We start from the raw sequence: 17,868 nt of genomic DNA on the forward strand, positions 1-17,868 counted from the left end.
TTTTATAAGTGTATTCAGGCCTTTCTCTGATAATTGTTTCAGTCTCCTCAAAATTCATCTCCCTTCTTCCTACTGTACTTAATGTCTTCTTTCTGTTGACTCTTTTTGGGAATAAGGAGCAACAGGCTTTTGTCTCCCCTCATCCTCAGCCTCCCGTTCAACTTGTTTATTCTCCCAGAAACCTCCTTATAACATGCTTCCGTTTCCCCAGTTTTCCTTATGCTTGAAAAGTAGACCCAAGATAACATAATCTTAGAAACACACACAATGGTTTCTTTTTCTTTTTTTTTCTTTTTTTTTTTTTTTTTTTTGAGACGGAGTTTCGCTCTTGTTGCCCTGGTTGCAGTGCAATGGCGCAATCTCGGCCCACTGCAACCTCCGCCTCCCAGGTTCAAGTGATTCTCCTGCCTCAGCCTTCCGAGCAGCTGGGATTGCAGGCATGCGCCACCATGCCTGGATAATTTTTTTTTTTTTTTTTAAATTTCTAGTAGAGACGGGGTTTCTCCATGTTGGTCAGGCTGGTCTCAAACTCCTGACCTCAGGTGATCCGCCCGCCTCAGCCTCCTGAAGTGTTGGGATTACAGGCATGAGCCACCACACCCAGCCAGAAACACAACGGTTCCTACTGGTTTTTTGCTTGTTTGTGTAAAGAGCAACTTTGAGAGGGATATATGGCGTCTGGAAAGGAGAACAATTGCTTTCCTAGACTCACCCAAGACTGGCCCCCCCTAGAAAATGCACTCTCCTCCCCAAAATCCGCCCCCTCACAGGAGGCAGGGTTTTTCTTTTGGGCAAACCTGCTCCTGGGGAGAGGAGGTGGCAAAACCTGTTTGAAGATGAGGTTACCTCCCCTCCACACCTCCCTCCTTGGAGGCAAGAACTACAACAGCTGAGACAGAAAAGAGGTAAAGAAGTGTTGGGGGCTGGGACAACCAGCTCCCCAACAACTCCTAGGTGTTTAAAGAAGGAGGCAGGAAGACTTGTGAAGATGGGAACTATACAAGAGGCAGGAAAAAAGACAGATGTTGGGTAAGTAAGATCCTGGCTCACTTGATTGGTAACAGGGAATAAATAGTCCTGAGAGACTTCCCCACCACCCAGCTCTTACTGGGTCAAATCTCGGGTTCCTCAAGGAGACAAGACTGTAAGAGAATTTGCAGAGAAGGGATGAGAGTGGTTGTAGGTAGGAAATGTCAGTATGGTATGGATCTGGGGAACAGGGGATTCCAGGATCATTCCCTGGTTTAAAAATAAAGGAAGTTTCTATAATATGTTGTATCTGATAAATCTGCCTGTGTTCTTTGTTTTCTAACCCTCACCCTCCAGAATGGCCATTAGGAAAGCTGAACCAGAACTGAGTTTAGGTCCAGGTTCTCGTTGTGGCAAATCCGTCTCCTTACCTTCTTCCTCCACCCCTCCACCTATGCCATGTTTTCCCTTAGCCACTCCCCAGCTGGGTGGAGGAAAGGCAGGCCTGACTAGGTGCCGTCTTCCTGACTTCGCTCAGTGATAGCTGGGTGGGTCTAGCTGGGTTCCAGCCCATTGTAATGTGGGATATCTCTAACCCCAACTTCGTAGGTGGAGCAATTGCTATAGAGGTAAATATGATTAACTTTACATTCCATCTTTCCTCTGCTCTCAAACCCAACAAGCAGGTAATCTACTTCTAGCAAGTGGTGAAGGTAAGAGAAACATCTGTATAGGAGGCAAGAGATCTAAGTTCTTTTGAAGGCCTGCCCTCTGCTCTGTATCTCAATTACTGTTCTTCATTTCAGTTATTCTTACCTACTATTCAATTCCCTTAATCTTTTCTTCTTGGGGGGCTGTCTTAGGGTCAGGGAGATTGCAGAAGCCCCAGAACTAGAAGCAGCCCTGAGACATGGGGAATTGGAGCTGAAGGAGGAATGGCAGGATGAAGAATTCCCTAGGTGAGGATGTGTGAGGGCAGCTGGGAGAAGGGAGGGATGGTCACGAATGGACGGAGGGGATGGCGCAGCAGCTCATGGCTGTAATCCCAGCACTTTGGGTGGCCGAGGCAGGTGGATCACTTGAGCTCAGAAGTTCAAGACTTCTCTGAGCAACATGGCATAACCCCATCTCTACAAAAATATAAAATTTAGCCAGGTGTGGTGGTGCATACCTGTAGTCCCAGCTACTCGGGAGGCTGAGGTGGGAGGATTGCTTGAGCTCTGGAGGTAGAGGCTGCGGTGAGCTATGATTGTGACACTGCATTCCAGCCTGGGCAACACAGTGAGACCCTGTCTCAAAAAACAATTAAAAAAAAAGAAAGCATAGGTGATAAAATCATGGTGGGGAGAGAGAACCTATATATTGAGTCCTGGCTTGATGCCTTTGGTGTATATCTCTGCCGCCTTTTAATCTCTTCCCCTCTAGATTGCTTCCTGAGGAGGTTGACCCTTCTGAAGATCCTGGAGACCCTAAAGGAGATTCACAGGCAGGTAGGTCAAGTAGAAACCAGGCCTCAAGTTCTTGATTCCAGTCCAGTAAAGGGCTATACCACCTCTATCCTTTTACAGTTCCATTTCCCCTTCCCCAAATCTCCCCTGCGTCAGTCCTTCTTCAGCGTTCAACCGATATTATCACTTTCACATACAGGAATTCTAGCCCTCTCGGCCCTCCAACGCACACACCCATCTTGGTTCTCTTTTTCCCCCTTTCTCCAACTGCAGGTACCCCCAGCACTTTAGCCCTGTGTGGCCAGCGCCCCATGCGCAAGCGTCTTTCTGCCCCAGAGTTGCGGCTGAGTCTGACTAAGGGGCCTGGAAATGATGGAGCTTCGCCCACCCAGTCTACGCCTTCCTCTCCTGATGGAAGTTCTGACCTGGAGGTAGACGAATTGGAGACACCTTCAGACTCGGAGCAGCTGGACAGTGGACATGAATTTGAATGGGAAGGTGGGAAACAAACCAGAGGACTCAGCTGGTAGAAGTAGAGGCTAGAGCTAAAGGATCAGGATGGACTTAATGGGATTGCAGTTAGAACTAATAAGGTGGGACCAAGGGCTGCAGCCAGCAAAATTAGTTTCCTCAAATGGAACAGTAGGGCTTATAGGTCCAATGTGAGAGTAGTCAGTAGAGGGGGAGGGGAGCCCTTTGTTTATTAAGGAAAATTTAATAGAATGCCTGTTATATACTATCATGTATAGGACTGGGGTTATAAAGAGAGGCCCTACAGGTAATTCCCTGCTTAGTAGGAAACAAACATATATAAAAATAATTGCAGGAGCCGGGCGCGGTGGCTCACACCTGTAATCCCAGCACTTTGGGAGGCCGAGGCAGGTGGATCACGAGGTCAGGAGATCGAGACCATCCTGGCTAACACGGTGAAACCCTGTCTCTACGAAAAATACAAAAAATTAGCTGGGCGTGGTGGCGGGAGCCGGTAGTCCCAGCTACTCGGGAGGCTGAGGCAGGAGAATGGCGTGAACTCAGGAGTGGAGCCTGCAGTGAGCCGAGATGGTGCCACTGCACTCCAGCCTGGGCGACAGAGCAAGACTCCATCTCAAAAAAAAAAAAAAAATGCAGTTAAAGGTTATGATCTATACATGTGTAGGGTACAGTGTAGACAGGGAGAAGGAAAAGTCAGTTCTACCTGAGAGATGTTAGGAAAGGCTTCATGAAGGAGATGATTCTGAGCTAAGTGTTGAAAGCTGAAGCTGACATTTATCAGGTAGTTGGAGAGAGGGCATTCTAAGGAAAAGAAGCAGAAGCAACTCAAGCAATAGCATGGCATGTTGGTGAGTTCAAAGTATGAGCATGACTATTTTAATATGAAGGGCTGGGAGGTGAAGAGAGAATGACAAAAGATAGTGCTGCTGGGTTAAGTAGACAAAGGTCACATCATGGAGGCCCTTGCTGCCATGCTAAGGAGTTTAGGTTTTATCTTGTAGACAATAGGGAGTCATGATAAGTTTTTTTGTGTTTTGTTTTTGATACAGAGTCTTGCCCTGTTGCCCAGGCTGGAATAAAGTGGTGCAATATAGGCTCACTGCAACCTCTGCTTCCCAGGTTCAAGTGATTCTTGTTCCTCAGCCTCCTGAGTAGCTGGGATTACAGACATGCACTACCACATCTGGCTAATTTTTATATTTTTAGTAGAGATGGGGTTTCACCATGTTGGCCAGGCTGATCTTGAGCTCCTGGCCTCAAGTGATCTGCCTGCCTTGGCCTCCCAATGTGCTGGGATTACAGGTGTGAGCCACATGCCTGGCCCAGTAAGGTTTTAATGAAAGGAGTAACATGATCAAATTTAATGACTCTGAAAAGATTGGAAACAACCTAAAGATCCAGCAGTAAGATATTACGTATGTTATGGTGCATCCATCCAGTGGAATACTAAATACTAGGCAACATTTTGTTTTTGAGACAGTCTTACTCTGTTGCCCAGTCTGGAGTGCAATGCACGATCTTGGCTCACTGCAGCCTCAACCTCCTAGGCTCAAGCAATCCTCCTGCCTCAGCCACCCAAGTATCTGGGACTATAGGCACATGCCACCACACCTGGCTGATTTTTATATATTTTTGTAGAGACAGGGTCTTGCTACTTTGCCCAGGCTGGTCTTGAACTCCTGGCCTCAAGCAATCCTCCTGCCTCAGTCTCCCAAAGTGTTGGGATTATGGGCCTTAGCCACTGTGCCTGGCTATGCAACTATTTTTTAAAATGAAGCAGTTCTTAGGCCGGGAGCAGTGGCTCACGCCTGTAATCCCAGCACTTTGGTAGGCTGAGGCGGTTGGATCACCTGCGGTCAGGAGTTCGAGACCAGCCTGACTAACATGGAGAAACCCCATCTCTACTAAAAATACAGAATTAGCTGGGCATGGTGGCACACACCTGTAATCCCACCTACTTGGGAGGCTGAGGCAGGAGAATCGCTTGAACCCGGGAGCAGAGGTTGCGGTGAGCCAAGATCGCGCCATTGTACTCCAGCCTGGGCGACAAGCAAAACTCCGTCTCAAAAAAAAAAAAAAAAAAAAAAAAAAGCAGCTCTTTCTTGCTATGGAAAGATCATGCAGAATGGTGGGTATAATATATTATCATTTGAATAAAAAGCTAAAGAGGCTGGGTGCAGTGGTTCACACCTGTAATCCCAACACTTTGGGAGGCTGAGGAGGGCAGATCACCTGAGCCCAGAAGTTGGGACCAACCTGGGCAACAAAGTGAAACCCTATTTCTACGAAAAAAAAATTTTTTTTAATTGGCCGGGCTTTGTGGCACACATCTGTAGTCCCAGCTACTCGGGAGGCTGAGGTGGGAGGATCACCTGAGCCTGGGAAGTCGAAGTTGCAGTAAGCCAAGATCATGCCACTCCACTCCAGCCTAGAAGACAGAGTAAGACCCTGTCTCAAAAAAAAAAAGGTAGAGAAGACAGGAAAACTTGCTCTAGCAGTGGTATAGAGAGTGGATTGGAAAAAAACAGAGTAGAGGCAGGGAAAGCAGTCAGGAGGCTAGTACCAAGGCCAGGTGAGAAATACTAAGAACACAAACCAGGATAGCAGTATGGAAAGGATGATGAAAGAATATCATAGAGATAGATGGAAGACAATCTGGAGTCCAGTTGATTTCAGGGCTGATAGAGAAGAAAGAGTTTCACATGACATGCAGTTTTCTCACTAGCCAGGTATGCTGATGTGTACCCATAGCCCTAGCTGCTTGGGAAGCTGGGGTGGGAGTATCACTTGAGCCCAGGAGGTCAAAGCTGCAGTGAGCAAAGGTCGAGCCACTGTACTCCAGCTTGGGTAGCAGAGTGAGTCCCTGTCTCTAAAAGAAAACAACAACAACAATAATAATAATAATACAGTTTTCTCATTCAGGCAGCTAGATGGATTGAGTCATTCATCAATATAGGAAATATGGCCGGGCATGGTGGTTCATGCCTGTAATCCTAGCACTTTGGGAGGCCAAAGCAGGTGGATCACCTGAGGTCAGGAGTTCGAGACAAGCCTGGCCAACAAGGCAAAACCTTGTCTCTACTAAAAATACAAAAAATTTGTTAGCTGGGGTGGCATGCACCTGTAGTCCCAGCTACTCAGGAGACTGAGGCAGGAGAATCACTTGAACCTGGGAGGTGGAGGTTGCAGTGAGCCAAGATCGCACCACTGCACTCCAGCCTGGGCAACAGAGCAAGACTCCATCTCAGAAAAAAAAAAAAAAAAGGAAATAGGAAATATGAGGGAGAATAAGAAGAATGATTTATTTATTATTATTATTATTATTATTATTTTTGAGACAGTCTCGCTCTTGTTGCCCAGGCTGTATTATTAGTATTTTTTTAGAGACAAAGTCTTACTCTGTCACCCAGGCTAGAGTGCAGTGGTATGATCATAGCCCACTGAAGCCTTGAATTCCTGGGCACAAGTGATCCTCCCACCTTGGCCCTCCAAAGCAGAAGAGAATGATTATGAGTTCCATTTTTTTTTTTTTGTTGTTATTGTTTTGTAATTTGTAATTTTATTATTTTTTAAAATTTTTTGTAAAGATGAGGTCTCACTTTGTTGCCCAGGCCGGTCTCAAACTCCTGGCTTCAAGCAGTCTTCCTGCCTTGGCCTCCCAAAGTGCTGGGATTACAGGAACGAGCCACTGAGCACAGCCTTGAGTTCCCTTTTGAATCTGGTGATTTGTTGATGACAAGGAGACACCAAGTGAAGATGTTTTTGTTTTTGTTTTCGTTTTTGATACAGAGTCTTGCCCTGTTGCCCAGGCTGGAGTAAAGTGGTGCAATATAGGCTCACTGCATTTAGGGATATGGCTAGAGTTAGAACAGAAGCCTGGGTTACAGGCTGGGTGTGGTAGCTCATGCCTGTAATCCCAGCACTTTGGGAGGCCAAGGTGGGCTGATTGCTTTGAACTCAGGAGTTCAAGACCAGCCTAGGCAACATGGCAAAACTCTGTTTCTACAAAAAATACAAAAATTAGCTGGGCATGGTGGTGCGTGCCTGTGGTCCCAGCTACACAGGAGCCTGAGGCTAGAGAATCGCTTGAGCCCAGGAAGTGGAGGTTGCAGTGAGCTGAGATTGTGCCACTGCACTCCAGCGTGGGCTACAGAGTAAGACTCTTTCTCAAAAAAAAAAAAAAAAAAAAAAAGCCTGGGTTAGAGAGGCAAATTTGGGATTACAGACATCATTTCCTTACTGGTGGAACTGAAGACATGGGACTAGATGAGCTCATCTAGGGAAAATCATTTAAAGAAAGAAAGAATCTCAGCCAGGCTCAGTGGCTCATGCCTATAATCCCAGCACTTTGGGAGGCCGAGGCGGGTGGATCACGAGGTCAGGAGATCGAGACCATCCTGGCTAACACAGTGAAACCCCGTCTCTACTAAAATACAAAAAAAAATTAGCTGGGCGTGGTGGCAGGTGCCTGTAGTCCCAGCTACTCGGGAGGCTGAGGCAGCAGAATGGCATGAATCGGGAGGCGGAGTTTGCAGTGAGCCAAGATTGCGCCACTGCACTCCAGCCTGGGTGACAGAATGAGATACTGTCTCAAAAAAAAAAAAGGAAAGGAAAGAAAAGAAAAGAATCTCAAAAAATACCTGATACTGCTAAGGGTCATAGTGCAAGGTCATCCTAAGTCCATCATCTAGTTAAAAGGTGAGGATAGTGAGTCACAGGAGAAAGAAACCAGCAAGATATTGGGTTGATGGGACAAAACAGGGCTAAAGAGTCAAGGAAAAGGCCAGATGCAGTGACTCATGCCTGTAATCCCAGCACTTTGGGAGGCCAAGGTAGGTAGATCGCTTGAGCTCAGGAATTTGAGACCAACCTGGGCAACATGGTACAACCCCATCTCTACCAAAAAATTAGCTGAACGTGGTGGCATGTGCTTGTGGTCCCAGCTACTCAGGAGGCTGAGGTGGGAGGATCACTTGAGCCTGGGAGGCGGAGGTTGCAGTGAGCTGAGATTGCACCACTGCACTCCAGCCTGAGTGGCAGAGTGAGACTCTGTCTCAAAAAAAAGGAAAAAAAAAAAAATCAAGGAAAAAATCGAGGAATGACAGATTAGGGTAACAAACTAGGAATCTGAGGAAGTTACAAAAAACTGAAGGTAGAAAATCGCCTGATCCTTCCCCATCCCTCTCTTTTAGATGAACTACCCCGGGCAGAGGGTCTGGGTGCCAGTGAGGCAGCTGAAAGGCTGGGCCGAGGTTGTATGTGGGATGTGGCTGGAGAAGATGGACGTCACTGGAGGGTGTTCCGAATCGGACCACGGGAGCAGCGCGTAGACATGACTGTCATTGAGCCCTATAAGAAAGTCCTGTCTCATGGAGGTAATGGCTAGCATAAATGGAGGGTAAGAGCTATGGCTTCTTTTTTTTTTTTTTTTTTTTTTTTTTTTTGAGACGGAGTCTCGCTCTGTCACCCAGGCTGGAGTGCAGTGGCCGGATCTCAGCTCACTGCAAGCTCCGCCTCCCGGGTTCACGCCATTCTCCTGCCTCAGCCTCCCGAGTAGCTGGGACTACAGGCGCCTGCCACCTCGCCCAGCTAAGTTTTTGTATTTTTAGTAGAGACGGGGTTTCACTGTGTTACCCAGGATGGTCTCGATCTCCTGACCTCGTGATCCGCCCGTCTCGGCCTCCCAAAGTGCTGGGATTACAGGCTTGAGCCACCGCGCCCGGCCTGAGCTATGGCTTCTTAATAAAATGCCTAAGCTGGAGACTCAGTCATTGGATCCAAAATCTATCCTGTAACTTCCAAAGACCCTCAGAGTCCCTCAATTTAAACAGATATACTATCTATCAATACATATTTGTTGACCAAATGAATTTTCCCCTTATACTCTCCAGGTTACCACGGTGATGGCCTCAATGCTGTCATCCTTTTTGCTTCCTGTTATCTACCTAGAAGCAGCATCCCCAACTACACCTATGTCATGGAACACTTGTTTAGGTGAGGTGGAAGGCCTGAAGGGCTACAGGGCAGTGTTAGGGAGGGAAAAGTGAAAAAGAACTCCTTCAAAGATCAGTAGCTGATGGGAGAGTACAGTAATGTTCCTCTCACTCCCTGAAACCCCCAACAGATACCTTCCCTGCAATTTCATCCCCCCAGGTATATGGTGGGAACTCTGGAGCTGCTAGTAGCTGAAAATTACCTGCTTGTTCATTTGAGTGGAGGCACAAGCAGGGCCCAAGTTCCACCTCTGAGCTGGATACGCCAGTGTTACCGTACCCTGGATCGGCGGTGAGACCTGGGATGAGAGGGCTACAACTGTCTATCTCATCTTTTTTTCCCACCTTTCTATTATTTCTTCTTCCATTTAGTCCTTTCCTATTGTCTTTGTCCTTCCACATTCCTTTCCCAGCTCTTTTGTCTTCTGTCCTCTCCTGGAGTCAGGGAAATCTAGCTTCAAATCTTGCCATTACCACATTACCATTTACTAGCTATATGGCTTTGGACAAGTCACTTAACCTCCCTGGGCTTCAGCTTCAGCTGGCTGTGTTATCCAGACTGGAGTACAGTGGCATGATCTCGGCTCATTGCCACCTCTGACTGCCAGGCTCAAGCGATCCTCCCACCTCAGCCTCCCAAGTAACTGGGACTACAGGCATGGGCCACCATGCTCGGCTAACTTTTGTATTTTTTGTAGAGATGGAGTTTCACCATTTTGCCCAGGCTGATCTCAAACTCCTGAGCTCAAGTGATCTGCCCGCCTCCACCTCCCAAAGTGCTGGGATTATAGGCATGAGGCACTGCACCTGGCCACTTTAGCTTCTTTATCTGTAAAATGGCAATGATTATACTTTTGCCACTGGGTATTTGTGAAAAGCAATTAAATTAGTGTGGCATATTGCCTGGCACACAGGAAGCACTCTTCTCTTCTCTCAGTCTTGCTATTTATTTCCCTTTCCATACCTCCATTATCTTCTTCTCTGCCTTCCTCACTGACCTATGTGTCTTCTCTGTCACCAGGCTGTAGTGCAGTGGTGCGATCATGGCTCACTGGAACCTCTGCCTCCCTGGCTCAAGCCACTCTCCCACCTCAGCCTTCCAAGTAGCTGGGAGTACAGGCATGCGCCACCACCATGCCTAGCTAATTTTTGTATTTTGTTGTTGTTGTTGTTAGAGACAGGGTTTTGCCATGTTTCTCAGGCCAGTCTTGAACTCCTGAGCTCAGGTGATCTGCCTGCCTCAGCCTCCCAAAGTGCTGGGATTACAGGCGTGAGACACTGTCCCTGGCCCTATGTCTTCTTTTCCTTCTCAGGATTTTTTTTTCCCCTTTTGTTTCCCCCATCTCCCTTTGCTCACTTTTCTCTTCTTGCCCCCTTTCCTTTTTTTGTCCTTGCTGGTCTTCTTCCACCTAGAGTTTTATAAGTAATCTTGGTCATGGAGCAATGCAAAAGCATGCAAAAGGAACTTACGCAAGGGTAGGGCACAAGAGGGAAATGGAGCAGAAAAAGACCAGGTGGCTGGGCGCGGTGGCTCATGTCTGTAATCCCAGCACTTTGGAAGGCCGAGGTGGGCGGATCACAAGGTGAGGAGTTCAAGACCAGCCTGGCCAACATAGTGACAAGTCACCATCTCTACTAAAAATATATAAAAATTAGCTGGGCATGGTGGCATGTGCCTATAATCCCAGCTTCTTGGGAGGCTGAGGCAGAAGAATTGATTGAAACCGGAAGGTGGAGGGTTGCAGTGAGCCGAGATCGCACCACTGCACTCCAGCCTGGCGACAGAGCGAGATTCCGTCTCAAAAAAAAAAAAAAAAAAAAATCTGAAAGGAGAGTTTTTTAAAAGTGAGGATCATGGAGGGCTAAATAAGATGGGCGGAGCTGAGATTACAGCTGACGGAATGGGGATTAGACCCAAGTACCAGATAAATCTAGAAACTAGAGAAGTGAAGGAAGTTACAGTACAGAAAACAGTTCCACTTGATCTTCACACATAAAGGTGGAAGAAGAAATAGGATGATCTCCTGTTGTTTTTCAGGCTACGGAAAAACCTGCGAGCCCTGGTGGTTGTCCATGCTACATGGTATGTGAAGGCATTTCTGGCACTGCTTCGGCCCTTCATCAGGTACTAGTTCTAGGAACAAGGACTCCCTTCTCCTTCCCCCCATTTTCAAAATCAAGATTAAGATCTTTCTCCACCTTGATTCTTTCTAGCCTTAACCACTCTACTTCTACATTTTTCTTTGCAAGGATTTTTGGGAACCCTTCTCCCAATACAAAACACAGTTGGTTTATTCTCTCTTTTCAGTTCCAAATTCACACGAAAAATCCGTTTTCTGGACAGCCTGGGGGAGCTGGCGCAACTCGTATCCCTGGATCAAGTCCACATCCCTGAAGCTGTCAGACAGTGAGTTTCACACTTAAGGATAAAGCTTTGGGGGTGGGATGTGTAAAGCCAATCCCTACTTTTTTAATGCCTTGGGGGACATACAAAAGAACGAAAAGACAGAGGCCCTGCTTTTGGGTGCTTTAATATATATGGGGAAACTGCACACACCCAGAGAAGAAATGAAGGACACTATTGCATCCAACAAGAATAAATGAAAAAAAAACCTATATATATAAGTGCAGAGGCAATAAGGAATAATCACAGTGCAGAGGAGATTCCGACTGGCCCTAGAAATTAGGAAGAGATGTGTTGGAAGTGAACAGATGATATCCAGTGGGGGAGAGGGCATTAGGGAGCAAAAGTGCTAAATGATGACTCAACCCAATCATCTAGCCCTTCCAGTTCACCTGGCTTGTCTCCCCAAACCAGAAAGTAAAACCCAAGTCCTGCCCCTGAACCTCTTCTCTCCTCTCGTCTCCCCTCCCTCTCCTAGGCTGGACCGGGATCTCCATGGCTCAGGAGGGACCTAACACAGGACTGGATAAAAGGCCTTAGAACCAGTTAGTGATCTGCCTACACCTGAATCCCTGAAACATCTGAGCTGTTTTGTAAATCATCTTATCCCCAATCTCAGTACCACTGGATCTTCACTTCTCAGTGGGATTTTGTCCTTTGCATGACCCTGCCTTCAGCAGGGCTTTGAGACTGGGAAGCTGGTCTGCTGGGTGACTTTCATTCCAGTTGTTGGGGCGGAAGGCTGAATGTAGGGTCATTTTGTATGGGATATGCAGAGCTCTGGGGTTGTTTTGTTTTTTGAGTTGGAGTCCGGCTCTGTGGCCAAGCTGGAGTGCAGTGACGCCATCTTGGCTCACTGCAACCTCTGTCTCCTGGTTCGAGCCATTCTTCTGCCTCAGCATCCCGAGTAGCTGAGACTACAGGCACACACCACGCCCAATTAATTTTTTTGTATTTTTAGTACAGACAGGGTTTCACCTTGTTGGCCAGGATGGTCTTGATCTCTTGACCTCGTGATCTGCCCGCCTCAGCCTCCCAAAGTGCAGAGATTACAGGTGTGAGCCACTGCGCCCGGCCAGAGCTCTGGGTTTTAATCCTACTTTAGCTGTAGAACCTTGGGCAAATCATCTTTTTGGGTCCTCATTTTCCTCCTCTCTAAGTGGAGGGGCTGTGATCCTTCCACCTTGGATGGAAGAGGCTTACCTGACAGCCAGCCTGCCTGCTGGGAGCCAGGAGAGTCAGCTCCTTAAATCTTGAAGAACCCCTGTATGCCCTTTTCCTTCTAAGTCATGTCTGCTGCCTGTGAGCCTGGGAAGGAGTGCTTTCAAAACCTGTATTTTGCGCTTTAGTAAATTTAGAACTGTAGAGACTAATAAACTGCGATGAGACATTTAAGCTCTACTCCAAAGAAGTGAACGACTCTTTCACCACCCCTTGCATCCCAAACCTTCTTTCGGTTCTGGCAGAGTTCTTGCCGCAGAGATTCCTTAGGAGCACCCCGCGCGGTGCGCGGGCGCCTGCGCGTCGAACCCCACCCCCTTCCCCGCGGGCCTCGGTTCAAACGACCCAGTGGGTCTAGAGCGGAAGGGAGGGAGCGAAGGTAGGAGGCAGGGCCTGCCTCAGTGGCCTCCCTCCCAACCCCAAGAGCCCAGCCCCATGGTCCCCGCCGCCGGCGCGCTGCTGTGGGTCCTGCTGCTGAGTCTGGGTCCCCGGGCGGCGGGGGCCCAAGGCCTGACCCAGACTCCGACCGCAATGCAGAGGATCAGTTTACGCTCTGCGGGCCCCAGGACCCGCAGCTACCGGAGCACCGCCCGGCCTGTTCTTCCCCGGAAGACGAGGATAATCCTAGAGGACGATAATGATGCCATGGCCGACGCCGACCGCCTGGCTGGACCGGCGGCTGCAGAGCTCTTGGCCGCCACGGTGTCCACCGGCTTTAGCCGGTCGTCCACCATTAACGAGGAGGATGGGTCTTCGGAAGAGGGGGTTGTGATTAATGCCGGAAAGGATAACACCAGCAGAGAGCTTCCCAGTGTGACTCCCAGTACAGCGGGGAGTTCCAGCACGAGGTTTATAGCCAATAGTCAGGAGCCTGAAATCAGGATGACTTCAAGCCTGCCGCACTCCCCCGGGAGGTCTACTGAGGACCCGCCAGGCTCGGAGGCCACCCTGAGCCAGTGGTCCACACCCGGGTCTACCCCGAGCCGGTGGCCGTCACCCTCATCTACAGCCATGCCACCTCCTGAGGATCTGCGACTGGTGCTGATGCCCTGGGGTCCGTGGCACTGCCACTGCAAGTCGGGCACCATGAGCCGGAGCCGGTCTGGGAAGCTGCACGGCCTTTCCGGGCGCCTTAGAGTTGGGGCGCTGAGCCAACTCCGCACGGAGCACAAGCCTTGCACCTACCAACAATGTCCCTGCAACCGACTTCGGGAAGAGTGCCCCCTGGACACAAGTCTCTGTACTGACACCAACTGTGCCTCTCAGAGCACCACCAGTACCAGGGCCACCACTACCCCCTTCCCCACCATCCACCTCAGAAGCAGTCCCAGCCTGCCACCCACCAGCCCCTGCCCAGCCCTGGCTTTTTGGAAACAGGTCAGGATTGGCCTGGAGGATATTTGGAATAGCCTCTCTTCAGTGTTCACAGAGATGCAACCAGTAAGTGTTTGGTGATAAGCCAGAGTCTTTGATGATGGGTCTGAAAAGTCTTGATATCTAAAACCCAGTTGCTAAGCCAGCCAGTGTTGCTTACATGAACTGTTACTGACTTACCTGGTTATTGATTCATAACATGCATTGGTTATTCACAATGTTAGCCATTGATTCCACCTTTTTTTTTTTTTGAGACGGAGTCTTGCTCTGTCACCCAGGCTGGAGTGCAGTGGCCGGATCTCAGCTCACTGCAAGCTCCGCCTCTAGGGTTTACGCCATTCTCCTGCCTCAGCCTCCCGAGTAGCTGGGATTACAGGCGCCCGCCACCTCGCCCGGCTAGTTTTCTGTATTTTTTTAGTAGAGACGGGGTTTCACCGTGTTCGCCAGGATGGTCTCGATCTCCTGACCTCGTGATCCGCCCGTCTCAGCCTTCCAAAGTGCTGGGATTACAGGCTTAAGCCACCACACCCAGCTGATTCCACCTATTATTTATTGAGCAACTACTGCTTGGTCATTAGGTAAAATGTCTTACTGCTCATTAGGTGATTAGTGACCAAATAGTTAATAGTTAAGATTGGAAATACTTTTTTTTAAAGACAGAGTTTCACTCTTATTGCCAAGGCTGGAGTGCAATGGCATGATCTTGGCTCACTGCAACCTCTGCCTCCCAGGTTCAAGCAATTCTCCTGCCTCAGCCTCTTGACTAGCTGGGATTATAGGCACTCACCCACTACCACACCCAGCTAATTTTGTTTTTGTTTTTGTTTAGTAGAGATGGGGTTTTACCATGTTGGCCAGGCTGGTCTAGAACTCCTGACTTCAAGTGATCCACCTGCCTCGGCCTCCCAAAATGCTGGGATTATAGGCATGAGCCACTGAGCCTAGCCCTGGAAATTCTTTCTTTTTTTTACAAAGTCTCGCTATATTGCCCAGGATGGTCTTGAACTCCTGGGCTCAAGCAATTCTCCTGCCTCAGCCTTCCAAAGTGCTGGGATTACAGGCATGAGCTACTGTGCCCCTGGCCATAAGATTTTTTTTTTTCAAGACAGGGTCTTACTCTCATCACTCAGGCTGGAGTGTGGTGGTGCAATCACAACTCACTGCAGCCTCCGTCTTCTGAGCTCACGCAATCCTCCCACTTTAGCCTGCTGAGTAGCTGGGACTACAGACATGCACCACGCCTGGCTAACAAGATCTCACTATGTTGCCCAGGCTGGTCTCCAACTCCTGAGCTCAAGGGATCTGCCCACCTTGGCCTTCCAGAATTCTGGGATTACAGACATGAACCACCATGCCCAGCCCATAAAGACTTTTTGATGCACAGATAATTAACAGATATGGAGGATCTTAATCAATTAATAGTTTTGACCTAATACAGCTTAATAGCAACAACTGCCAAAATTTGAGGTCTTACTATGTGCACTTTACCTGAATCGATCTTCACACCCTATGAGGTATTATTATCCCCGCTTTTCAGATGAAGAAATTGAGGTTTACAAAGCTAGTAAGTGGCAGAGCCATGAGATTTAAATCAGGTTTGACACCAGTGCCAACCCTCTTCACCACTACCATCTGGGAGAACTGTCCTTCCGGGACAAGGAAGGATAGTCCTCTGCTTTACCCAGAATTACCAAAGGTTCTGATTGACTTGATAAGGTTTCAATTGATACGGATGATAGGACTTTGAGGAGGGAAAGGTGATAAACAAAGCATATGCTTGGTCATTTTGCTTGTTTCTGTGTTTCTCCTTGTGTGCCCAGTACCATTATTGCATACAAAAATAAGTAAAGGGTGGCCAATAGGGTTGAGGGAATATGGGTTTGTGGGAGGGGGAGATGAAGCAAGGAAGGGAAAGAATATAGATGTGGTTGTAATTTCCCTTTTTCTCTATTTTTTTTCCTTACCCAGATAGACAGAAACCAGAGGTAATGGCCACTTCATCCACATGAGGAGATATCAGCATCTCAACCTCTCATGCCCTTTCAATCCTAGCACCCACTAGATATTTTCAGAACAGAAAAACAAAACTGGAAAATACATTGTTTGGTCTTGTGTTTCTTTACAGAGGTACCTGAGGGAGGAGAGACATAAATCTCTTCATCACTAAGACTGAACTGTGTAACTAGCAGCCTCTGGCTTATTCCCTACTCCCTGTCCCTCAGGATAAAATGTTGATATTGCTCATTTTCCTCATTTCCAACATTGTTTTAAAACAACTACTTCTTTTACAGGCTTGAAAAATCTCAAATAAACGCTAAGAAAAGGGAGTAGGAAGAACAAGGAGTTGAGCCCTTGAAAGATGACATTGGTCTTCTTGCCTTCATAATACTTGGCCCTCTCTCCTCAGAAGGGCAATGTTGGTACAAAATTCCATCTTGGCCACTTTGGAGGAGTTATCTTCATTAGCCACATCCATCCTTTAATCCAACACACACCTGCAGTGATTACTGTGCAACTATTTTGCTTAAATTTTTTTATTTGAAAAATGTATTTAAAAGTCCAACAACTTTTTAATATAAATTATGACTCTCAAACCCATTCCCATCACTTTATTAGTGATGGTAGCATACATATTAGAGAAGGTAGCTAAAGGCAAGAGAGCACCAAAGGAAAAAGACTGTGTCCAAAGAACAGGTATTAAATGGGGCTGAAGATCATGGTAACCAGAGATTTCCAGGAGTCTCTAATCTTTCTACCCTATCCTGTTAACCCTTTAGATCTCTAGTATAACACTCAGGCTACTGAGGTATTTTAGGGCAACAAGTTGGGTTACTTTCAGAGCAACCAGCTTGACTGGAACTGAGAGTAAATTGGGAATGTAGGACCAATCTTAGACCCTGAAAAATGGCAGAAAATACATGGAAATTAAAAAAAAAAAAAATAGAACCTCAGTCACTGCTCTGTAGGTATAAGCAAACTGAATGGGTGGTGGAATTGGCAGAATGGATACCAGTTCCTACCTTCCTGACCCCACTACCATAGAACAGGATGTTTCCTGTTGCAAATGGAATGAGACCCCAGCCTTGTCTCACAGCAGGCAGGAGCTCATCTGTCTTGTTCTGCCTTCCTTATTACCCTGGAAGGGCCAGAACAAAGAACACCTGAGAATACTGAAAGTGCCTAAAGACCCCTGCTCCTACGTTGTTTTCCCATCTAAAGCAGACTCTTCAGCCGGGGGGGGCAGTGGGACCTGGTCTTCAGACAAAACTCCCTGAGTCTAATGTGTGTCTGGTTCTAGGACTAGGGCACAGAAATAGAGCTTAAAATTTGGGGAGGATAAGGAGTGTATCTACTGCTTCTCTCTCCCCCATCCTCAATCCTACCATACCCTGTTCATATCTACACTGCAGGAACCACTTCTCCAGAGGGCGAGAATGGAGGAGCATGGGACCTGTCCATCACAGCAACACGCGAGCACAAGCAAAACACTGAATAAAGAATTGTTTGGAGATTATGTGCAGCCCTGCTGAGCCTCATTTATACGAGCTCCTAGTTCATCCATGGCTCGGGCTTAAGATGAGTAACATGATGAGGGTAGCGTGCCAAGCAGAAATCACTTCAGAGAAAAATATCTTGACTTTAGAGCTGTGGTTCTCAAATGGAGGCGATTTTGCCCCCTAGGAGAAATCTGGCAATGTATAGAGACATTTTTGGTTGTCATAACTAGGGTGGGCCAGGGATGCTGCCAAATATCCTGTAATGCACAAAACAGGAAACAGGTATCCTTTACCAAGAACACTTCAGCCCAAAATGTCAAAGGCATCTCGGTTGTGAAACCTTGTTCTAGAGCCTCTCCCTGCTCCCGTGCTGTGAGGATCTTAAGACTCCTAAACTCACAGATGATTGTTTTCAACCTATTTATCTCACCATCCTCAATGATCAGAAGTTCACCTTGAGATGGACTTAC

At 47.6% G+C, this 17,868-nt stretch overlaps 2 protein-coding genes across 2 annotated transcripts; both read left to right on the forward strand.

Moving 5' to 3' along the window:
- Positions 1–78: 78 nt before the first annotated feature.
- On the forward strand, positions 79–12,714 carry BNIPL (BCL2 interacting protein like). Its single transcript, XM_050751238.1, has 9 exons — positions 79–1,928; positions 2,395–2,459; positions 2,691–2,915; positions 8,102–8,284; positions 8,801–8,903; positions 9,063–9,194; positions 10,941–11,027; positions 11,211–11,309; positions 11,785–12,714. The coding sequence occupies exons 3-9, from the start codon at positions 2,729–2,731 to the stop codon at positions 11,819–11,821; spliced, it is 828 nt and encodes a 275-aa protein (XP_050607195.1). The 5' UTR covers positions 79–1,928; positions 2,395–2,459; positions 2,691–2,728; the 3' UTR covers positions 11,822–12,714.
- Positions 11,835–16,000, forward strand: C1H1orf56 (chromosome 1 C1orf56 homolog). The gene is made up of 2 exons (XM_050751084.1): positions 11,835–13,967; positions 15,870–16,000. The coding sequence occupies exons 1-2, from the start codon at positions 12,963–12,965 to the stop codon at positions 15,888–15,890; spliced, it is 1,026 nt and encodes a 341-aa protein (XP_050607041.1). The 5' UTR covers positions 11,835–12,962; the 3' UTR covers positions 15,891–16,000.
- Positions 16,001–17,868: the final 1,868 nt, after the last annotated feature.

The sequence above is a fragment of the Macaca thibetana genome, chromosome 1, assembly GCF_024542745.1.
Source record: "Macaca thibetana thibetana isolate TM-01 chromosome 1, ASM2454274v1, whole genome shotgun sequence".
Lineage (NCBI taxonomy): Eukaryota > Metazoa > Chordata > Mammalia > Primates > Cercopithecidae > Macaca > Macaca thibetana.